This window comes from Ursus americanus, chromosome 7, assembly GCF_024610735.1.
Source record: "Ursus americanus isolate L20-20 chromosome 7, mUrsAme1.1.p, whole genome shotgun sequence".
NCBI classification, from domain to species: Eukaryota; Metazoa; Chordata; class Mammalia; order Carnivora; family Ursidae; genus Ursus; species Ursus americanus.
In genome coordinates, this window is record NC_142133.1 from 4,827,451 (window position 1) to 4,852,329 (window position 24,879).

At 47.2% G+C, this 24,879-nt stretch overlaps 1 protein-coding gene across 5 annotated transcripts in view; it reads right to left on the reverse strand.

The window, feature by feature from the left end:
• Positions 1-24,879, reverse strand: part of NCK2 (NCK adaptor protein 2) — a 147,256-nt gene that overhangs the window by 21,145 nt on the left and 101,232 nt on the right. For 4 of the 5 annotated variants that reach the window (XM_045771849.2, XM_045771846.2, XM_045771847.2 and 1 more), the window contains one exon: positions 19,892-20,133. In XM_045771849.2, the coding sequence (XP_045627805.1) occupies positions 19,892-20,117 (226 nt within the window). In that variant the 5' untranslated portion in view covers positions 20,118-20,133. The remainder of the gene's footprint in view (positions 1-19,891; positions 20,134-24,879) is intronic. The other variant, XM_087863233.1, reaches the window with a different exon arrangement.

The following is a 24,879-nucleotide window of genomic DNA, read 5'->3' on the forward strand; positions in this document are numbered from 1 at the left end:
AAAACTCATTTCCCATATGTTGTGATGAGCCAATTAGAAAAAATTAGTTGATCTGTTAAGTCTAAGGCAGAATTTTTCATATTATGATTCAAAACCCACCAGTGGATCAGAAAATCGATTTAATGGGTTGTGACCATCTTGTATGTGTGTGTTGAGTTGTTCTGGTTTTCTTTAAGGGCATAAGATAGAAAATCTCAAAGTGCATCAAGCATAGTCTGTTGCTTCAGTTACATAAGGGCATGAGTACTGAGTTGCTTCTTCCTGTGCATGGGGAAAACAGTGTGGAAATCTCTAAGGTAAGAATGTTTCAGCCCAAGTAGAATGCAGACAATTCTGGAATCTTCTTGAGAAGTGGGCCTAGGGGAGGAAGGCACATCAGCGCTCAGAGCTGCCGTGTGCCATTAGACTTGTAGGGCGGGCCATGCTCCCTAGCTTTTCCCGATAGATGGCTGGCCGCCCGCCAGCTCTGCGCCAGCTCCTAACTTGGTCAATGTGGAGGTTGTGATGGTGTGGAGACTGTGGCCATTTGCAGATCCCCCTCCTTCCCCGCCCAAATGATACCAAAGCACTTTTGTGGGTAGCTTGTACCTCTCATTTTATTCTTTTAAATGTAGTAAAGACAGAATGATCCTAAGAATCACCTTTGCTTCTACTCCCTTGTTGAGCGGGCAGGAGTTCAAAAGGAACAAAACGCTGCCCTGTGGCCATCCTCTACTGTGGAGTACTGCGCACGGCCGCCCAGAGCAGGCCCACCCCTGGTCTAAGACTCCGCCACCCGCTCAGCGCCACCAGCGGGGCCCGTCCACTCAAAGGCCCTCATACAACGCACACAAGGTGACAGCAGAACGATGTGAAGGGATCCTTCACAAGGTTTTCAGGCAGATGTACAGATTCTTTAAATGAATTTTAAGGAATTCCGGGTTGTTTTTTTTTATACAACATTTTATTCAAGCATATAGGAAATACGAAAGTAAACCAGAATATTAAATCAAGATTTTAGACTTCTACTTACATGTTAACTCACTTTACATGAAAACATGAACGTCTAAACCTTCGAATGAATCCTTTCATGCGATTTCAAACCTACGTTCGTTTAGCTATGCATGAGAGAGCACTGTGGCGATTCACTAGCTTCAGAATCCAGAATCACGAAAGCACACTTCCATCCAGAAGGCTCCGGCACCTCATCAAGGAGTCGGCATGCTAAAGAAGCAATGACCAGGCAGAGGACAACATCTACTGGTAACAAGACATCAAGTAATATTTACAAGTAACTTTTTTTTTTAAAGATTTATTTTGAGACAGAGAGAGAGAGAGTGGGGCGGGGAGGGGCAGAGGGAGAGAATCTTCAAGCAGACTCCCTGCTGAGCACAGACCCCAGTATGGGGCTCGATCTCATGACCCTGAGACCATGACCTGAGCCAAAACCAAGAGTCAGATGCTTGGGGCGCCTGGGTGGCACAGAGGTTAAGCGTCTGCCTTCGGCTCAGGGCGCGATCCCGGCGTTATGGGATCGAGCCCCACATCAGGCTCCTCCTCTATGAGCCTGCTTCTTCCTCTCCCACTCCCCCTGCTTGTGTTCCCTCTCTCGCTGGCTGTCTCTATCTCTGTCCAATAAATAAATAAAATCTTTAAAAAAAAAAAAAAGAGTCAGATGCTTAACCGACTGAGCCACCCAGGTGCCCCTACAAATAACCTTCTAATAGACCTTTTCAAATTTGTGAGTAATGAAAGCTACTTGAGAAAATACCTACAGAAGAGCAGGATTTAGAATATTCATTGCTACAGAAAGGTGTCAAGATCAGCAGAAAAGACAGCATTAGACCCTAGACCTCATGATACGCTGTTGAAGACACTTTACAACCAACTTATGAATACCCCACTTTGCTGACTCTTCAAGCACAAAATAATAACTTTAGCCACTGAGTTTTTACCAGGCACCTTCCTAGACTTCAGGGAGACCAAGAAAAACAAGACAGGCACCATTCCTGCCTGTGTGGAGCTTAAATTTATCAAGACTGGAACATTCCGTATAGCAAGCACACAATGGAAAGTAAACCCATTCTACTCTAATGGGACCCAAACAGTCTTTGAGGCAACTCTGGACAGGGAGGGGGTCATGGAATGTGGCAGAGCGACTGCGAGCCCAGCCCAGAGAAGACTACCAAGCAGGCCACCTATCAGCTGTGTGCTCCTGGGCAAGTTACTCAATGGGGCCGCCATGACAGCATACCACAGACTGCGGCGCTGAAACAACAGAAGTTATAGTCTCCCAGTTCTGGGGGCTAGAAGTCAAAAGACCAGGGTGTCGGCTGATTTGGTTCCTTCTGAGGCCTCCCTTGTTAGCTGCCAGATGGCCACCGTCCTGCTGTGTCTTCACATGGGCTTCCCTTCGTTGCACGTCTGTGCCCTAACTTCCTCTTCTTACGGGACATCTCACACTGGACTAGAACCCACCCTAAAGACCGCATTTTAACTCAATGACATCTTTAAAGGACCTTTACCAAGTCTGGGTTGGTAAGACTTACTGGGGGCTAAGACTTCAACATATGAATTCTGGGGGACATAATTTAGCCGCTAACAGGTACCTAACTGCAGACTGTAATATAAGGCACAGGAAGGGTTCTATGAATAACAATTACTACTCTGAGGGCTTTGAATTTCTTTTTTCTCAAACAGGTATTTTACCAGGAGAGGGCCAAAGTCCTCTGAACAGTCTTGGCAACAATGTTACCAGTGCCAGATGGCCACGAAAACAGAAAGCTTGCCTGTAGAGCTTCTGGCACCCGAGCAACTTTATTCCATGGGCACAATCTCACATACAGCTGCTGAGGCAGTGAAATTCAAGAGACAGGTGTCTGGGAATAGGGAGGACCCTGACCTTACTGATATCTACACGATCTGAACACTCAGAACAGTCCAGGGACAAAGTGAGCATCCCCCCCATTTCTGCAGATGGGGAAACTGAGGCTGAGGGGCATCAGAGAGCTGGCCCAACACATACATCCAGTGAAGTGGCATAGACTCGTACACCAATAAAAGCCCATTTAATCCCTAAGACCCTGTACCAAGATTTCTATGGGAAATGCATGAGGACCGTGGGGTGTCAAAAGTCTATCCTCACTTTCCATACCAACCCTCCAAAGCTGTGATGAGTGCTTCCTCTGATCCTAGGGAAAGGAAATGGCCCATGTCTCCAGGCGGGAGCAGGGCTGATGTTCAGGGAGCGAAGATTTGGGATAAGAAACAGATCACGAGTAACCATGAGGCCATGTGGCCACTGCCATGTGGCAGCTATGAGATCTCAAAGGCTCAACGGGAAATCTCTGAGTGCAGAACAGGCAGTGTCGTTCACAGACGTCTCAGGGGATGGCTGTGCTGCTGTGCCCGCCCAGCCCCAAGCCCCGCACCACTGCGCAGTGTCCAGGCTCCAAGCAACATTTCTAATTTAAAGGCAAATCTGTTACCTTCTAGGGAAGGATGCAGGTGGGAAGTTCAGTTCCCCCGTCCCCCACTTTCTCTATGGCTATTTTTCCCACACCTCTTCTGCCTTGTTTCTTCTTCTTTCATTTAAGTCAAAACACCTACTTCTCACAGTTGTAGCAAAAGCACCTTGAACTCCAATGTGTGCTTTTATTTTCTAACAAAGACAATGTGATTTTATTTTCCTCTTACAATTTTACTTATGTTCTCAGCAGAAGAGGCAAATCCTCACACTCTTTTGCAAAGTCTCAGGTAATCTTTACCTACTATAAGTAAACAGTAACTAACCAAACATGGCCGACCAGAAGCCCCCATTAACCAGTTTCTACTCACTGTGCTGTATTTTGGAAGAACACACTTTCTCGTGGGGCCTGCTCACTTTGGCCCAAACGTGAATTCCCGGGAGAGCCGGGCTGTAGACAGGAAGAGCCCAAGAGCAGCACTCGGCCCCCCTGCCTGGCCACACCCCTTCCTGCCACCCACCCTCCATCCCCCAACACCCTCTTTCTTAGGTCTGGGAGCTAGATACATGCAGGATCCCAGGCAGTTCCAGACCCCGCCACATGGGACCTGAAGCATGAGGGAGTACTGGTGTGTTTCAGCAAGATTTGGCATGACTTCAAAGGATGGGCTTTTCTTTCCGTTCTCCGTTAATCCTAAAATCCAACTGCACAGACTATTTGGGGCTTGAGCATTTTGGTTGGAGGCTTTGCTGCACTGTGCTCTGCATGAACTGTATTACCAATGAGAGTATCTAGAATTGGACCATCAGAAAACCTGCAATTGCTGGCATGCTGTATTAGGGGATGTTAAGTAACATTTTTTCACCAAGTAATGACATTCTCTACAGCTTGTTCAATAATGTATGAACTGCAACACCTTTGCACAAAGAAAGAACAAAGAACAAATGGAAATCACTGTTAAAAAAAGAAAAAGACGTTGTCTCATGTGGCATGTGCTCAGGAGTGACCAGGATTTTAACTTCTACAGTAAAGATTAGGCTCTCAGGATAACTGGGGTCGGGTCCACACCCCCTCAATCCCCCAACTTGCCCCGTGCCCCCTGGCAGCTCCAACGCTCTCCTTGCTCCACCAGGGGTCCTGGGCAGGAGGGCACTGGATGATGTGCTCCACATATGGAGATGGGTAAAAGTCTTGGAGAGCCTGAACGCTGGCCCAGGACTCCAGGCCAGTTAGCAGTCAGGCTGGACAGAAGCGCATGGACCCATCAGCATAGGGCTGCCTGGGATGGACTGGTTTAGAGCCGAGGAAGGATGTGAACAAGCTCCTTGACAGAGCCACCTCTGTAGCTGTCACATTAAAGGCCAGCCACAATTTGTTCAATGAGCTTTATCTGCATCTAATAACAGTAATAAAAATAGGATTTGAAGTGGCAAATAGGGGAGTTGGATCTAAATAAACTATACTTTTCAGCTTTTGTGACGATTTTCTTACACCAAGCTCTGGATCTCTAATCCTGAGTTACATTTTCATCAACAATAATGAGCACATTTTTAACTTTCTTGAATAAAATTACATACATTAAAGGTGGAGTTCTAATAAAAGCTTGAATATGTCATACATTATTAATGTTGGTGATTTTCAAGTCAAAATCTTTTAAATACTCCTTTGAAGATAAAGAGATGTTAAAACAGATGACTTCAAAATATGCTCTGTCACCTGCCAGCTGGGGTTCTGGGGACTTAAGACAAAATGTCAAACAAATTTGATAGTTCAGAAGTATATTCAAGTTGATTCATTTAGACGTTTGCACCAAATTTTAGGAGGTCTATTTCAAAGACATTTTATTTTTGTTACTTATCGTATCTGCAACATAAACCAGATTTAACTAGAAAGCTTCCTTGTACCTAAAATGCCATTTACAATAAGACTAGAGGTCATTAATTATGGGGATTTCCCCCATTAGGCTTAGGGCTCTATTATAAGAGTCAACTGAAAATTACGAAGGGCTTTTATTATTAAATGCTAAGGAGATCTGACAAGGTTTGATTAAGGTACAAAGTGTCCAAAGTTACTTTTCATATAAGGTTAGGATATATTTAATGTTTGGCTTCTAACAGCTTTTTGTTCTATTATATGCGTGTTTAATTTGTGTCTAGTTTTTTAGCTATGCCAGAATATTAGCTTTCACCATTCAGAGAACAGCCAGTACCGAAATTTATGATCAAAATATTTGATATATATGTAAAGGGAAAAACCCTCAAATTTACTAAACTTCTGATATTTTAAAGGGTAACCATTTAAAATCAATGCAGTGGTCCTCTGTTGTTGTTTTCAAATGTTCAGTAGCCTTTATCCCCTCTCTTATTCAACAAAACTCCTCTTCTTGTGTTCAGCAGGGCCATCCCCACCCCACCGGGCCATCCACGGGGGACCCATGACTCACACCTGCCGCAGTTATGAGGGACTACCAGCCATCACCACCTGGTGTTGCCCAAGTTTGTAGAAGTTTGTGAAGAATGAAGGGCTGAGCAGGGATGAGGCCCAGAATGAGAGAAAGAGCCCCTGGATCCAACCATACTTCCCAATGATGGGAGCTAACGGATTCCCTTTTGAAATTTTCCTCTTCTTTTTGTTCTTTTTTTTTTCCACCTTATCTTTTTTTTTTTTTTAAGATTTTATTTATTTATTTGACAGAGAGAGAGACAGCCAGTGAGAGAGGGAACACAAGCAGGGGGAGTGGGAGAGGAAGAAGCAGGCTTCCAGCGGAGGAGCCTGATGTGGGGCTCGATCCCAGGACTCCAGGATCACGCCCTGAGCCGAAGGCAGATGCTTAATGACTGAGCCACCCAGGCGCCCCTCACCTTGTCTACTTTTGATTGGACTTTCTGTCACTTCAATGAAGACTGCTGAAAAATACAACTGCCCATCCCCCACTCTCACTCCTCCCAGCCCACCTCCTTCAATATGCCAAACTGTTGATTCCCACTTAGCAAAGTGCTATATTTGGGTGAGAAAGTCCAAAAGAATACAGTCGTGGTTTGGGAGCACCCAGGTTTGGGTGTGGGATGGTGGGGATGGGGGACCAGCGTCCCCTCTGTGTCATGGTTAACTGCGGGGCTGGCGTGCCTGCTGCCTAAGCCCAGAGAATCCTGGTTTGAAAATACTTACTGTAAGAGCCATCGTGGGAAATCTGTGACATGGGTGGCCATAGACATCAGGCTTAACCCACCCACACCATCGAACCTCAATCTGATGGGGGCTAGTGTATTTGACTTCGGATGGTCCCAGATGAATTCACCGTGGTCAGTATCTTAGGTACAGCTTGTCAGAGGAAACCCCACGGGCAGCTCAAGAGAGGGGGCAGGCTCTTCAGCACAACTTATTTCAGACAAGGCCAACTCTAAGTCAAAGTCGACTCAAGCATAAATGCCCTCACCCAGCTGTTTCAGTTAGCATCAGGTAACACAGAGGCTCAGACACGTCGCCAACCGCTGACCATGGATGAGCTCAGGAGAGGAGAGGCAGCGCGGGGGCAGAGGAGACAGGCGGCACGGGGCTGTGAACAAGATGTGAAGGAGGCCTTGGGGCCAAGTTACGGAGGACAAGCGGGACAGTGGGATGTGGGACGAGGCCGAAGGGCTGGGCCGTGCTGCGGCGAAGACGTGTACAGCGGAGGCTGGCGGAACGGTGTTGGGCAAAGCAAAAGGCCTATCAACTTAACTCTCTTCTGAGTGTCCCACTGGCAGAAAAAATTCCACCTGGCATCGTGACTCATCATTAGGAACCAGACAGGCTGAAGGAAGGGGAAATATGAAGCTTCTAACCACTTGTGAGACAAAGGACTAAATGCATCCTTGGCAGCTTTTGTGTCTCTTTGGGCAACAGCTTCATTTGCAAAAAATCCCAGCCTTATTGTCATTGCTGTTGGAAGCCATGGTCCATCCACGCTCTCTGTCAGGTTTGACAACAGGGGAGAACACATCCTCCTGACAGCCAGGTTGGGCTAGAAACAAAGGAGGCTGGAGTACAAAGCTGGCCAGGAAACCTTCTTCCTCCAGGGGTTTGAATCTAGCTTTTAAAAATGAAAACCAAGGTTTCTCCCAAAGGCATAGTCAGTCCGCATCTCCACAGCCAGACCACAGACAACATGACCATGGGAAACACCGCGGGCTCGTGGGCAGGACTCGGGGTCAGCGAGTAACTAACTTCCTGTGGGCCTTTCCGCCACAGTAAAGCGAGGGCTGATCCCAAACGCCCACTCAGCACTAAGATCCACAAACACGAAAATAATGTCACGTCACCCCCACACCCACCCCCCCCCCCCATAGTACTCACCCACCTCCATTTCAGTGCCCGTCTCACCGTGCTGTATTATCTCCCTGAGAAAGATGGTGTTTAGTCCTGTTGTGGCCTCAGGGACTGACATTCAGTAAGTGTTTGCTCAAGTTAATAAGCTCCACTTCCTATCTCACCACCACAATTCCGTACGCACTGATCAGTCCTTCCCACTGATCTCTCCAATGATACACACCTATGTTGCCGGGAGTGTTAACACGTTACTGAGAAGCGGGCTGTCACCACAATTAGCAAACCTCCCAACCCCGGAGGGAGGAAGGACACGTGTACATGGAAGGGGGCTGCCACACCCGAGGCAAACCCCCACTGCCTGCATAGGGGTTGCCCGCTGAGGGATGGACAAAGTGACTGTTGGCCATCCCTCTGCCCAGGCGGTCCCTCCTCCAATGGGCAGCCCCCCACGAGCCAGCTCAGAGAGGGGTGCCGGAGCGGAGGGCCTACCATCACACGGGGCTATGCGTCCGGGGCTCTGGACTGAAATTTCCATCTCTGGGCATAAGAAAGCCTGTTCATGTGTGAGCAGGCAGGCAAATAACATGGTCGAACATCTCAGCCTGAAAAAAAAAAGATCATTTACAGTAGAGGATTTTCTACCCGATGTGAAAGTCGAATGGTAACACAGATGCCAATGAAAAGAATTTTTAAAATTTTTCATTATAATTTTTAATTAAAAATACATATTTAGTACCTCTCAACACATATTCCCGACCCATTAGCACAAGCATCTCTGAATATGCAAAGGGGTGTACAAGACGCGGCCACGACATGCTGCCACGTGACCGAGCGTGTCGATCCGCTGGCAGAAGCTCAGAGCACATGCAACTTCTTAGGACCGTACCTGCTAAGTGAAATGAAATGATAACTGCATGCAAACGAGCAAAGGGACGGCAGCACATTCGTGGGGGGGAACCCAGGTGGCAAGCGGCTGGCAGCGACGACGGAGCCACACTTCAGACGGCATTGCAAGCCTGGCTCTCACACCGACCAGCTTGGAACCGCGGTGATCCTACCGCATCTCCCTCCCTCGGTTTCTCCATCTGTAGTACAAGGATATCGGTGGCCCCAGTGGGCTGTTAGGAGGGTCCAGTGACGGGGGACTCCATGAAATGCAATGTCTGAGACACGGCAGGAGACCAAGCGATAGCTGTCATCGTGTTTACTGCTGTTATTAAAACATCTAACGGTTTCCCTTCCTGGTTGAGGAAAAAGGCAGAACCAAGTGGAGAAGAGCACAGGTGGTGTTTTCCCAACTGAGGTGTGCACATATCTGTTTTCTTCCTAAAATGCTTCTGGGGGGGCCAGGCCCTCAACCTCACTCCTGCTCTCCAGGTCAGGAGCAGCGATGTCATGAGGGCCACCATGATCAGTCACAGAATGTGCAATCAGTGCAAAATGGGCCTTGGCATAGGGTGAAAAAGGAGCCCCTTTTCCAAGTAGGGATGAGCAGAAAGGCTCACAAGCTCACATGCTGCTCTGAACAGGGCAGACACCAGTTACCAAGATGCCAGGCTGTACCCCCCTGTGCTCCAAGAAGGGGCCTTTGATGTCCATGGGCTCCGGCCTCCAGGCCCCTCATCTCTGGCTTCCATGGACAGCGCCCCGCCTGTGCCTCAAGAGGCCTGGCTTTGCTGTGAACGAGCCTTGCAACCTTGGGCAAGTCACTCCATTTGCCTGATCTTCATAGAAAAGCTTGGACCAGGTTATCTCAAGACTCATTCTGGTATTCGAGGGTTCTACAGATAGCCCAAACTCTCAAATGAATTCCACTTTTCAAACTTAACTATGTGTATTAGGATAAGAAGAAAAAAAAACCAAAACCATGGAACCACCGCAAGGGGTTCACATGGTCACCACAGCATTTTTCGTAGCACCTGAGGATAAATGTTATGGATGTAGCCAGGTTAAATTAGTAGTGTAAGAACCACTACCATTTCACTACTAATTCATGCTCTACTTATAAACACTCCAATTTTCCAAGTCAGACCATCCACTGCGTTGCTCCCTGAAAAACCAAAAATACAAAATCAAGCGAGATTCCCTGTAAACAGAAAGGCCCAGTCTTAAAAAACGGATGAAGGGCTGCCCTCCAGGTGGCTTCCGGGCTGTGAGAACCACTAGGGCAACTGGGGGTGTTTCCCGAGTCTGTGGGTTCGCAACGGGGAGGAGGGGGAAGCACGAAGACAAGGCATCGGCAGTGTGGAGGGCCGCCTGCAGCCCGCCAATTACACTCCAGCCTAGGGCAGGGACCAGGCAGGAACCCTGCAGGTGCCCACCTGCCCTCCAGTGCTGAGCGCCGGGCAGGAGCTCAGCGGGGAGGGGGCACCACCAGGAGGTGCCCATGCGGGCCCCGCAGGGATTCAGGGGCTCAGCGTCAAGCACCACAGCACAGGCGAGTAAACAAATACCCTCTCTGCACCCCATGCCTGCCCCCAGGGGACAGACACCAAAATGCAATAGCGAGAAGGAACATTTGAGACATATGGAGAGGGTCTAAAAAAGAGAGCGTGCCATATGGGGAAACACAGTTAGAAACATGGTAAGAAGATTTTACTTTAATTCCTAGGCATTTTTAGTTCATGTTTCTCTGTTCTAAAACTTGAGGCTCCCACATGAATATCTCTTTAGTCAAGAAAGGGTGTTCTCTATGTTCTTTATAAAACTGAAGCAGAAAATGATAATTTTAACAAGCAGCATACAAGACATGGGTTTCTGGGAAATACATAACCTGTGTTCTCGTGCTTCCTCAGGACACAGGGTAGCAGCCGGCCCAGGGGACAGAGCAACGTGGCTCTTGCACACCCACACGTGACAACACGCCTGCTTCTCCTGGTTTTCTCCGGGTACAGACCCCTCCTCATTTCCCCTCGCCTCTCCTGGCTTTTCTCTCGTTAGCATTCTTTTTAACAATCTGTCTTGTCTCTAATTATCCTCCCACTAATCTGTTGTGAGTTGTTTTACATTTTTGGTTCTAAATACTTGGACGCTTATGATATACAAAAACAAATCCAAGTTTATTTTGGGTCGCTGGCACCACAATTGCCGTAGAAGCTTCCATATTATGTGGGCAATACATTTGGCAGGTCACTTCTATTGGGAATGAGCTCCCAAGACAGAATCCTAAAGAATTCCAAATTATGAGACGTGTAGGTGATTCATGGTCATAACGATGGTAAATTATACAACAGAGACCAGAAAGGTAAACCCGACATGCTAACTGTAACTCTGGGAACCCAGACTCCCTGCTTTATTACCGTGAGGGGATGATAACTGGCTGGAGGAGTCGAATGTTCAAAACCTAAAGGAGTTACTAGGTGATGGCAATGAAGGAGTGCACCTGTCCTGATGAGCACCGGGTGATGGATGGAAGTGCTGAATCACTACATCGTACACCAGAAACTAACAGAACTCTGTACGTTACCTACACTGGGATTTTAAAAAATCAAGAGGAGTTACCTTAACCTTTCCATGTGTTATGTACAAATTTTTCATGGGGAATGGTTTGGCTTTGCGCTTTCTTGAAATGAAGAACTGGTTCCTCACAGAGTGACACAGCCTAGGAATCATGTTTAAGTGACTTCCAGGAAGATTAATAGCAATTTTCTTACCCTTGAAGAACATTCCATCCAGGAAACAAACGACTTCTATGACAGATGCACCATAAAGAACCAGCTTCTCCTTTTGCGTGGTTGACAGAATACCCAGAACTCAGCCCGCCGGGCACCGACGAGCCAGGAAGTGGATGCCAACATTCACCTGGTCAATCTCCTTTCCAGCCTGTGCTGGGACCAGCACGTGTGCCTTGCAGAAAGAGCTGGATATCTTCTGCACTAATGGCAGTGTGACAGCCAGTATTAGGAACAGCGGGAAGTCACCTATGCAACGTCATTCTGATTATATACGTGTATAAATACTGAGCAAACAGACCCAGGGATGAGTTCGGGGTGAGGAGATCACAGGTAATTTGTATTTTCCCATATTTTCCAGGCTCTTAAAACTAAGTAGGCTGTGTTAAATGGTAGTTTTATAGAGCGCCGGCATCTCAGAGACGGCAAGGCTGAGGAATGCCTGTTTGCGGAGACCTGGGCCGTCCAGAGGAACCGTGAGTGGTGAAGACGGCTGAAATGTATGTGCCCGGTAGTGGTGGTTACAGCCTGGCCACTGGCCAGACGGCTCCCGAAATAAAAACCAACGTACAGACAAGAAGACATGTTCCCGTGACATTCAGCCTCTAAATCATTTTAATGAATGGCTCTTGCTCACCCCAACATGAAGCAACTGGGCAGAATTACTAAGTGGCTCGCTTGGGGTCAGGGAGAAAACGATGCTCACCGAAAGAGCTGGCCCCTAGCATTTCAGGGGTGAGAGCAAAAGTGGAAGGAAACCACAACGGCTGTGCAGGTGGGGGCCCGGGGAGGGGTGGATTTCCCCGGTACCGACTCCAGGCAGGCATTGTGTCCCCCCAACCCTGCCCGATCTGAACCCCCAATTCTAGCAGTTGACCAACAATAATGGAGGTTGAAGTCGGGCAGACATGGTGTGAATTCCAACCCCGTCCCTTACTGTGTGTTCCTGGGCACATGCCTAACTTCCCGATGTCCGGGTTTTCACACAGGGAACCAGGATATCGGCACGTCCCTCTTCGAGTTAGAGTGAAGATGGAAACAGAAGTGCATGCAGGCACCCAGCGCGCTCCCGGGCACGAGGAGACACTCAGAGAGAGACGGTTACTACCGTCTGCGCACTGGAGGCATGCACACGAAATCCGTTTTGGGGTCCTGGTCTGAATTTTTCTGTGGCATTCACTTTTGGTTTGTCTGCAGGATGTCGGGGGGGGGACACGTTTTTGCAGGGATTGTCAGGAGCACGGGGAATACGGGCTCAGGGAGCCTGCGGGCTCTTCTGCCAGGGCACGGCCATGGTGACAGTGCTCCCAAGGGGACCGGAGGCCTGGGACCAGTCCTTGGGACAACAGAAACACTGAAAGCCCATCTGAGGTCCCTGAAACATGGCCGCAGAAATGTGAGGTCCCCACTGCGGGCCCTAGATAAAAATATTTATATAGAGTCCAAAACTAAAATTCACATAAAAGTAGGAAGAACATCATCACACACATCTGAATTTTGTCTCCTGAAGTTGACATTCATGCCTGAAGCATCCTACTGAACGTTTCCATGGATGTCCTGCCATCACCTCAAACTTAAACAGGCCTTGTCCTCACAGCCCGATTTCTCTTCCTACTTCCCGAATTCTCTGCTGGACATTCATTCAGGCTCAGAACCCTGGAGTCATCTGTAGCTAATACTTCTTCCAGCTGCTCCATACCCAGTCAGCACAGAGTCCTGGGGTTTTCCTGTGAAATCCCCCTCCGCTGCTGAGCTTAGACTTACGACATCACCCCCGGGTGGCTCTGCGGCCTCATTCCCAGCCTCCTGCGGACAGACGGGCCCTCTCCAGTCCCTTCCTGAGGACCAGGACCAGACTGCCTCGTGCACACCCTGACGGTCATCTCTGTCCACCACATGGAAACTCTTGGGGGCTCCCTTTCTAAATGGTCCCGGGCCTGGTGTTCAGGGCCCGCTGTGTGGGGCACCCGGATCCCTCAGGACACCCCCATGCTCTCCCTCACCCCAGTCCAGCTAGCTCCAGGAATGTCCTCCAACACAATTTGGCTTCCAGCCTCCAAATCTTGGCTTACGTTCTCCTTCCTCATCTGAAGCCCATCTGCTCTCTCAAGGGCCTGCTCAGCCTGGGTATTCTTCGCTGAATGACTTCATTCAATTCTCAGTAGTTGCAGGAGACAAGCAGTCACTTTTCCCATTTTACAGATGATGCAGTTGAGGTCCACAGAGTTCAACAGCTGGGCAAAGACTGGATCTGAACATGGTGGTGAGTCTCTCTCCTAACCATTATGCACACGGCTCCGTGAAGGGTAGGACAGAGGCCCACGCTGCAGTTTCCAATGAGGCCGAGACGGTGCCAGAGCTCAACTGAGGATTGCTTACTGGGAAATGCCAGTGTCATTTTCGCAGTTATCACAAGCTTCAAAAGATCGGACTGAACCTTCTCCTTATTTCATATCACACCGGATGGAATGACATCCGGCCAGGCTCCCACTTCTGATCCAGACATACCCTATTACACCATGCGGTTCCCACATAATGTTTGCATCTCGGTTTCAAAGGTTTTGGTTACTGTTTCCAAAGGTCACTCAGCAGGGAATGAAGCAGCTCAGAAGGGATTTCCCAGGGACAGAGTGAGGAAGGGACAGCGCAAATGCAGACTCTGTTCCCACACCATAGGCTGGGGCAGTCGTCACTCACTGCTCATTTTTAACTGACCACCTGCCCTGGCTCAAGCCCGCTGAGCACATTTATAAGCACAGCAAAGATCTGCAATCCTGTGGTCTCTAAACAAAAATTCCCTCATAGTCCACACAATCACGGAGGCAGTGAGCCCAGGAGATCACTTCCGACCATCACTCTCCCTATCTCCATGTCAACAAAAAAGTACACACTGAACTGACTCAGAACAGTCCAGGCTGATCCAGCAAGCGGCGGGGATTCCCCCACTTGCAAGCTAGGGACAAGGCGAGAACTCCGGATAATTATAGAGAAGTTCTGAATTAAGCACTGTGGGAAACCATTCTGATGAAGCATCAGCCGGACACCCGGTGTTATTCTTATGTTTTAGGTCCAATGGCAGCAGGTGCTCAGTAATACTCTGATCTCTGAAAGGCTGATGCCAAATTTAGGGTAAGTAGATGCCTGGACAAAGCAGAGGGTGGGGGGGTGCCCAAGGTACATCTCCTCTGTTACAAGCCTACTTTAGAGCCTTGGGGTGGTCCCTAAACCACTCATGTCTATCCATTCGTTTTAATGTGAAGTTAGAACAATGGCGCAAAAATATTATTTTCCCTGAGCCATCTGAGAGCCACTCCCCTGTCTACATGATGTTCCAACAAACCTAAATGCTCAGTGTGTGTTTCTACAAATAAGGACAGTCTCCTTCACAACGGCAATGCAACCATCAAGTCAGGAAGTTAACATCAGTACATTATTATTGCCCAATTCTCTGAGTCCGTTCAAGTTTTGCTAGTAAGTTTTTGTCTCTAAAATAAAGGACTGGGGCGCCTGGGTGGCTTAGTCGTTAAGCGTCTGCCTTCGGCTCAGGGTGTGATCCCAGGGTCCTGGGATTGAGCCCCGCGTCGGGCTCCCTGCTCTGCTGGAAGCCTGCTTCTTTCTCTCCCACTCCTCCTGCTGGTGTTCCCTCTATCGCTGGCTGTCTCTCTCGTTGTCAAATAAATGAATAAAAATAAAATCTTAAAAAATAAATAAATAAAATAAAATAAAATAAAGGACTGGGTATCAATAAAATCTCCTCTAATAGTCTAACTGCCTGTCTCTACAACGGAATTCTATCAAATGCCTACCCAATAAATCTGGGTATTCAACTTGGATTTGGATACAAGTTTGAGATGAAATTCCATCTCCATCCCACAGCGGTACTAGTAATAGTGTGTTCCTGGGGAAGTCACTTAGCCACCCAAAGTCAATCCCAGCATGGCTCTGCCTCTAAGAGCTCTGTGAATTTCACCCATAGGAACCACCCCCTCCCTGTCTGAAAGCATTTGCTCAAAAGGGTACAAGGGCTATTTTACAGTTAGTTAGCATCAGGGAGTCTCCCTGTACTCCCAGGTGTGGCTTGGAATCAGAGGTGGGAGTCCTGGTGCTAATCACTGGCAGGCTGCTAACTGGCCTTAGGTATGGTCACACTGAGACAAATGCTAAAGGAACAACTGCAGGGGGTGGGTCACTTCTGGCTCCAGACACCCAGGGAGGTAGTCAGTGACAGACACGTGTGTCTTGAAACAAACCCTCCGAGGAGGTTGCTAATAGCTTCTAAATGGAACCGTATCGTTTTGGGTAACCCAAGTCAGCGTGTGGACTTAAATGAACCACTGAGAACAGAGTTAACCTTGGGGCTTTGCTGGGTCCCAGCTGCCGTCACGAAGTTACAACAAAAACCGTTCTTCAGTAGTCTGAGGGAAAATCTTTGAAAAATACCTCCCTGGAAGCAGCTTCCCCATCTCAAAAGATGTAGCACGGTGCTTTAAAACACCTGACCCACGTGATAATGAGTGAGGCTGCAAGGTCAAGGCCAGACTGTAGACCAGGAATGCTCCTCACCATGGAGCAAAGAGCTGTACGGTTTGAGCCCTTCAAAATATCAACTGGGCTCTGCCAGCAGAAAGGGTTCTTAACAATTGCCCCTTGTTATCTGCGGAAAAGTTCTCTTTGACAATTCATGATCATAAGTTGAATATGAGAGGAGATCCAGTTTATAAATGTTTTGCTCATGTGCAAATAAGAGCCCATATTGTTTTATTCGATTATAAATTATTAAAGGAAAAGAAAGAATGTTAATCCTTTCCTAACAGAGATCTTTTTGTCAAAGGTACTGCTTTCTAGAAGTTACTCTAACAAAGTATTGCATGTGATTAAATTGAATTTTCCACTGATCTCAACAGAGCAATTGAATATGAGAAAGCAGGACAGAGCTCCACAGAGTTCCAGTTCTCTGCAACAGAGACATAAACACATTTATAACACTTTGCTGGGGAGTCTGGTGTGATTTTATCCCAAACCGGGCACCCGCCAGGGAAACCTTACTCTGGATTGAGGAATCAGGTGGATTTCCATAGCGTAAAAATCACAAAGGTGGATGACTACCACGTGTAGCTGCTGGAAGGTCGACACAATGCCGTGTAGTTACCAACATAATTTTCACTCCTTCTCACATGCACTAGAGAGAATTTCTGCCGGCTGCATCAACTAAAATCACGCTGTAATCGTGACAGCATGCTGGTGACAATACTTGAAGCAGGGAGCCATAAACACTTGGCTCCAACCTTTCTAGCCATAGGGACGAGTGGGAGAGGCAGGACGGGCCGCAGAAGGTTTTCTCACCTTCCTTGTTGCCAATGATGCCGTGTCAGGTGCGGCTGTGGGGGATTAAGAAGTCACTCCACTGTGGGGATTTCTTGTCGGGGGGCCTCCCTTCCCCTCGGTACTGTGCAAGAGGGCAATGGAAAACTCACCCTGGAATACCAAGGTCTCTCTTGGTGCAACAAAAGCAAGGCTTCCGGGCAGCACAGTGAATACAAAATAAAAAGATACACGAAAAGGGGGGGGGGCATTCTCCACAGATAGAGATGTTGAAAATATAATTTTATCTGTGTTCTTACAACACGTCATGCTTAGCACAAATGTGTCCAAGCAGCTGTGCACCTGAACTATGAGGCCTGGTGGGGAGCTGTCATCTTCCAGGAGAGGGGCACACGCTACTCAGGCAGCAACCAAGAGCCAAGGGGAACAAGTTAAAGGAAAGCAAACTCTGATTCTATTTAAGGGAGAGCTTTCGAGCAATCTGTGTTCTCCAAAAATGGAACTGGCTGACTGTCGAGGTAGAAGTGCTCTGGCAGAGCTGGGTGGCCATCTGTCGGGGGCGGGGTGGTGGCCCAGCACCCAGCACCAGGAGGGGGTGGTGGGGTGAGGCTCCTCTATGCTGAGAGCCCACAGTACCCCCAGCACCCAGTACCCAGCACCGGGAAGGGCTGGTGGAGTGAGGCTCCTTTACGCCGGGAGGCCCACAGTACCCCCAGCACCCAGTACCCAGCACCAGGAGGGGACGGTGGAGTGAGGCTCCTCTATGCCGGGAGGCCCACAGTACCCCCAGCACCCAGTACCCAGCACCGGGAAGGGCCGGTGGAGTGAGGCTCCTCTATGCTGAGAGGCCACAGTACCCCCAGCACCCAGTACCCAGCACCAGGAAGGGCCGGTGGAGTGAGGCTCCTCTATGCTGAGAGGCCACAGTACCCCCAGCACCCAGTACCCAGCACCAGGAAGGGCCGGTGGAGTGAGGCTCCCCTATGCCGGGAGGCCCACAGTACCCCCCAGCACCCAGTACCCAGCACCAGGAAGGGCTGGTGGAGTGAGGCTCCTCTATGCTGAGAGCCCACAGTACCCCCAGCACCCAGTACCCAGCACCAGGAAGGCCTCGTGGAGTGAGGCTCCTCTATGCCAGGAGGCCCACCGTTCTCCAGCACAACTAACAGATCACAGCTCCAGAAAAAGTAGACACAGAGTGAGACATCTGGTTAATGGTTTCAATTTGAGGCTTTGTCTTTTCTCCTTTTACAAAGGGAAGAAAAAAAAAAAAATGACAAGGTATTCCAGGAAATTTCTAGATAGTTCAGAGTGCTCGCTTTGTCTTATTTCCTTTCTGATCATCTCACTCAATTTCTCACTATCTCATTCTTAATTAACTACGATATCAAGAATACATTTTAAAAAATGGATAAGAAAGAAAACAAAACAGGGGCGCCTGGGTGGCACAGTGGTTAAGCGTCTGCCTTCGGCTCAGGGCGTGATCCCGGCGTTATGGGATCGAGCCCCACATCAGGCTCCTCTGCTATGAGCCTGCTTCTTCCTCTCCCACTCCCCCTGCTTGTGTTCCCTCCTCGCTGGCCGTCTCTATTTCTGTCGTATAAATAAATAAAATCTTTAAAAAAAAAAAAAAAAGAAAGAAAGAAAACAAAACAAGTCAAGGATGTTTAGCAGCTCTGAAAGAAGGTACTTTGGTGGACGAGAGGCTGAAATTGGAAAAAATAAATCATATTAAGCTCAGGTATTTATCTGTTCATGCTAACTGCATTTCTGCCATAGTTAATTAAGAGTTATAGGTAAAGGACAACCATGTTTCTTTCAAGTGATTTGGGGGAAAAAAATTACAGGGGTATGAAGTTAGTGGAAAAAGCATCAGACTGCTCATGCAAAATGAAATTTCTACATCAGCCTCAGAATCTGCGATAGCTGGTGTGATTCATACTCAGGCCTGTGTCTCATTTCTCTTTCCACATCACACAAATAACGTAAGCCCTACCACAAAACACTACCCAATAAATGAAGTCTTTAAGTGGATCTGAAGAGAGACTTAGGAGACTCTTCAAGATTGCACGAAATTTAAGACGAATATCTCACAACACCCACTACATTCGGTGTATAATTTTCTTTCCAGTTTTCCCACCTGCTCCCCTCCCACCCCACATGAAACACATCCTCCTGTTAAAAATAAAAAGGGAAAAGTCAAGTAAATGTAACACAGGTGGTTATATTGACTTTGTTCATAGCAAACTCTTAAGCGATAACCAGCAGCCTCAGGAATGACCCGCATTAGACTCTCATAAGGAGGCAGCACTAACTTTTGTAAATGGCAGCTCGGCTCATCAGTCTTCGGGGAGGCCCTCACAGTTACCTCCCCACACCATCTGAAGCACTCACTACTGTAAGTACGTCGGATAAGCACACTGAGACAAGAGGGGACACCATTCACTTTAGGTGATTCGAAGAGGCCTGTCTCACGTCAGGATACAGGGCGCGTGGGAAGAAAACCGGGTGACGAACCAACTGGGTTGGGCTCCCAACAGTCCCCACGTGAGTGACCACTGCCGGCCTCTCGCATCACACTGGTGCGTGCCCATGGCCACCTGAGCCAACACTGGCCGGGACTGTGGTATGGACGTCATCCATCTAGGAGAATGGGAAAAAATCCACCCGGTTCGAAGTACTCTTCGCTCCTTCCCACTCTATGCATGAAGGCCGCGTGGACAGGGTTGTGTGAGACACAGAAGACCTGATGGGGTGACATGGGCGGAGTGGCTGACATTTTTGGAGGTGGTAATGCCACATCAAGAACCTCCAGAAAATGAGGCCAGGAGACAGAGTCATGTGCAGGGGCCCCCAACACGCAGGAGTGTCAACTTACATAAGACTCCAGACTAAAATCTCCAGGAAATGATACACACGGAATTTCTCCACTGTGATCGCTTCATTTTCAGAGAGTTAAAAAAAAGACAACTAGGAAGATGTCAACTTTAAAACAGACCTTTTTAAACACACACACACACACACACACACACACACACGAACTAAAAAGATGAACAACCCCCCTCCCGAAACACAAGGCTGCCTGCCTCTCTAACAGGAAGTAGTTCAGCTCTAATCCGGGTCCTACCACACGGGCACACTCACCTAGCGTGTCCTTCAGGTTCTTCACGAGGGAGCCCTTCTTCAGGCTGTTCTTCCTCTCCACGTAGTTGGACGGCACGTAGCCCGTCCTGTTGGCCGCGTTCCTCACCCGCCACCATGTCTTGGAGTCATCCAGCAGCCACAGGCGCTCGTTTTTCTTGATGTCCAGCTCCTGGTCCTGTTGGGCAGTGTAGTCCCACTTTGCTATCACAATAACCTCCTCTGTCATCTTTCATGGAGTCCTTCTGCCAGCAAAACATTTGGAGATGCTCATTAGAGAACCAACCAAACACTTCAGCCTGCCCATCAACTTGCAAAATTATGCACTGACAGCTTTTATTACAACTTGGCAACCGGTTTCCTCCTGGGTCTTGAAATAACCTTCAGATGACCTTCTTTCAACAAGCTTTAGTATTTGGTTTAGAAACGGCAACCTCATAAAACAAATCCTCATTTTGTACACTGGGAAATCTGCCTGCTGTGCCAAAACCGAGCACAAACTTTCCAAAAATTCTAAGTAACAATGTCATAATTAAATGTGTTCCCTTGATTAAGTAACAGCAGCGCCTTGTAGCTGCTATGTTTATATCCACTGTCTCAAGATACGCTGAGTTTTATAAATGCATTTAATGTACACACACACCCAAAGTGCTCTTGTAAGTTAAAACTAAAATAAATGGGATATCCGGGATGGGCTCCTGAAACAGAAAAAGGAAATTAGTGGAAACAATGGTGAAATCTGAATAAGGTCTAGTTAATAGTAACACAGATCAATGTTCATCCCTTAGTTTTGACAAATGCACCATCGTTGTGGGAGAGGTTAACACTAGATGGTAAACTGAGGAAAAGGTATATGGGAATGCTCTGTACTATCTTTGCAAATTTTCTATACACATAAAATTACTCTTGAGGGGCCCCTGCGTGGCTCAGTCGGTTAAGGGTCTGCCTTTGGCTCAGGTCATGATCTAGGGTCTTAGGATAGAGTCCTGCATCAGGCTCCCTGCTCAGTGGGGCGTCTGCTTCTCCCTCTGCCTTTGCCCCTCCCCCACTCATTCTCTCTCTCTCTCAAATAAAATCTTGAACAAAATAAGATAAAATAATAAAATAAAATTACTCTTGAAACCTGCACATGGGTGTTTATAGCAGCTTCACTCATAATTGGCAAAATTTGGAAGTGATCAAGATGTCCTTCAGGAGGTGAATGGAGAAATGTGGTACATCCAGGTAACGGAATATTACTCCGTGATGAAAAGAAATGAGCTACCAAGCCACGAAAAGGCATTGCTAAGTAAAGAAGCCACTCTGTAAAGGCCACCTACTGTCTCATTCTCACAAGACCCTCTCCTTGACCAAACTTTAGTCAGGCTCCTCTGAATCCTCTTCCCAGACGAGGCCTCAACACCTGTACTTCCACGTTTGTCTCTGCGTATCCCAATTTTACCATGAATCCTGCTAAGCTGGTTTAGCCAGCATCCTCCACTCTTACTCAGGTGATGCCTGATCTCCTGGCCGGCCTTCAAGAAGAATCCTGTGAGGTCAGTTTAGTCAGAATCCCTCCTCTACCCCTAATGTTTCCTCTCAGTAACCATCAATTCATCTATGGCCTACCTTATTCTCTGCCTATGAACTCCCATTTTTACTTCTTATATTTAGAATTGAGTCCAAATGCAACTTGCTTGTAGTAATGCCTCTCAGTGAAGTCTACCTTACCCTTCTTTAACAAATGTCACGAATAATTTTCCCTTTAACAATGCCAACTACACGACGTTCTGGAAAAAGCAAAGCAATGGAGACAGTAAAAAGATCAGTGGTTGCCAGGGGCAAGGGACGAGGGTGGGATGAACAGGTAGAGCATGAGATTTTTAAAGTAGTGAAACTGCTCTGTATGATATTTTAATAGTGGATACACATCATAATACATTTGCCGAGGCCCATAAAATACGCAAAACCAAGAGTGAACCATATATAAAATCATCCCAAAATACAAAGTTTATTAAAACAAGAAATAAATATGGTATATTATACTTCTAGTTAAGTCAGTTCTGGAAGTAATATACAGCAAAGGCATAGCTGAAGGACTAAAATGAATACAGTTATCAACTATGTCAGCAGTTCCATACCTTTTAGGTACAAAATGGCCCAGTATTTTTTCCAGCAGAAAAATTTGATATTCAATCCTTCAAATGACCAAGTTTCCTTAAAATTTGGAAGGAAGGGATAATGGAAAGACTCTTGATGAAAACCCTCTTCCCTCTGACACAATTTCTCATTACTTTCTAGGGATGACTTCAGGATTATAGAGGGAACCAATGCGTGTTGAGTCCATGGACGCACAAATACCGTTTTTAAATAACATGACACTTTCTACTAGATGCTAAAGAGACTTATAAATAATACATGTTCTCCTGTTTCTTGAATTAACTTCCAAATTTAGAGATAACAAACCTTTCGGCAAGGAGGAAATATTTAATAAATCTTATGCATAATGTAACCAACACCCAAGAGGACAGAGTTGACACAACCGTCATTTCCAAACTGGAGACCATTTTGTTACATACTTTTGGGAAATCTCGAGTCCATACTATGTATCTCTCTCTCTCCTGACCTTTCTGTCAGGGCTAACCTTTTCAAAGTCATAAAAACAGTTTTTTGTTTTTTGTTTTTTTTAATAATGAGAGCAGTAATAGGATGGGGGCTCAGAGAATATCCCATTTGAATACCAGGTTTGTTTCTTAATTACACAGTTTTCAAGAGAGTTTTTAACAAGACCAGTCCATCACATAACACCAATAAGAGCAATTTGTTACTTTCCTGCAGGGTGTAACTACATGCACAGCAGTTAGGTAAGGAGCTAGCCAGGCAGGGTATGCTTCAGTGTACACGGACATCTCTGGGAGCTGCAACACGTAGGGGCCCAGGCTCTACCCCACACCGATCATATCAGAATCTTAAGGAGTGATGTCTGAGCATCAGGTTTCTACAGTTCATCTTTCTGATAGGCCTTAGAAGGGGAAAACCAAGTAAGCGGGGACTAAGTCACAAAATGCCACCTCAGTACGCTTTCCTTGGGTCATTAGACCTGTGGACGATCATGGGAATTTTGAGTGTGTGATGGGTACCCCACACATGTCAACTTGCTTCATCTCCAGAACATCCACCTTTCAGGGAGGTGTTATTTTTTAGGAGACTGAGGATCACAGAGATTAAGTGACATGCTGAATGACAGAATCAGGATCTGAGCCCAGGCCTGTTGACTCCCAAGTCTGTGCCCAGGTGCCCCCTTCTGGCGGGGGTGGCTTCCTGAGGGTCTAATGGGTGATCTGCAGTTTGATGGGCTTGTGTCAGCCCAGGAAATCTAGGATTCCAGGCCAGATGAAAATAAAAAGTTCCCTCGCACCTAGGAAATGACAGCAATGGATTTCAAACCTATTCTAACTGACTTATGACATCTTCCCATCAATATAAAAACTTCACGAGGCCAGCCAATCAATAACTGCCTGACTCCAGTGAAATCCACCAATCAACAGGTGCTTTGTTCCTGTGCATTAGAGGGCTAGCCAATCAACAACCACCTCAACCCAATGGAGTCCACCAATCAACAACCACCTCACCCCAATGGACATAGAATCCACCAATCAATAAACGCCTTACTCCAGTGCTTCTGAATGTCAGCCAATCAACAGCAGTCCCAAAGGAAAGAAGACGAGAAGGGAGTAAAAGCAGGGGGATGGAAGGTGGTGATGCTGAACCAGGTATATGGCAGGAAACCAAGATGTGGCGAAAAGGGAAAGGAGGATGATTTCAGTCTTAAGAAGATGGGTAGGACTGGGGGGTGCAGTGGAGTCAGAGGGGGGGGCTCTCCAGGCCAGAAAGGTGTGAACAAGAACCAGAGGGTAGGAACACATTACTAAGCAAAAGAATTAAAAATAAATGACTTCAGAAAGTCATTTAAAATAAAAAGTAAACAGAAAATGTATCTCTGGATATCTTTTTTTTTTAAGTTTTTCATTTCAGTTAACATACAGTGTAATATTAGTTTCAGGTGTCTGATACAGTGATTCAACACTTCCATACAACACCCAGTGCTCACAACAAATGCACTCCTTAATCCCCATCATCTATTTCACCCATCCGCCCACCCACTTTCCCTCTGGTAACCATCAGTTTGTTCTCTATAGTTAAGAGTCTGTTTCTTGCTTTGCCTCTCTCTTTCCCCCTTTGCTTGTTTCTTTTGTGAAATCATTTGGTATTTGTCTTTCTCTGACTGACTTATTTCACTTAGCAGTATACTTTCTAGATCCAGCCATGTCATTGCAAATGGCAAGGTTTCACTTTTTGATGACTGAGTAATACTCCATTATATATATGTACCACATCTTCCTTATCCATTCTTCAGTCGATGGGGCACTTGGGCTCCTTCCATAAGCTGGCTATTGTAAATAATACTGCTATAAACCTAGGGGTGCATGTACTTCTCTGAGTTAGTGTTTCTGTATTCTTTGGGTCAATACCCAGTAGTATGATTGCTGGATCATAGGGTAGCTCTATTTTTAACTTTTTGAGGAACCACCATACTGGTTTCCACAGTGGCTGCACCAGCTTGCATTCCCACCAACAGTGCAAGAGAGCTACTCTGGATGGCCTCTGTTTTTTGTTTTGGTTTTTTTTAATTAAGCCATTTCAGTGTTCAGTTCAGCACCCTTCCCCCACCCCACACAGCGCCCAATATGCCAGCAGAGGTTTCACTTCCTTCTCTTTGCCAACACAGGTTGGAAAAGCCACCTGGAGGCCCGTCTGGAGGGAACTGCAGGCTGGCCAAGAGTTCAAATTCCAGCCCTTTTGCTCAGCGGCCCAACAGGGGCCGTGTTACTGTCAGTGAAGGATCAGTTGCTACAGTGTGCAGGATATACCGGACCAGAAAGAGACGCAGCTGAATCAAGATTATTCCATAACACGGACGCCTGGGTGGCTCACTCGTTAAGAGTCTGCCC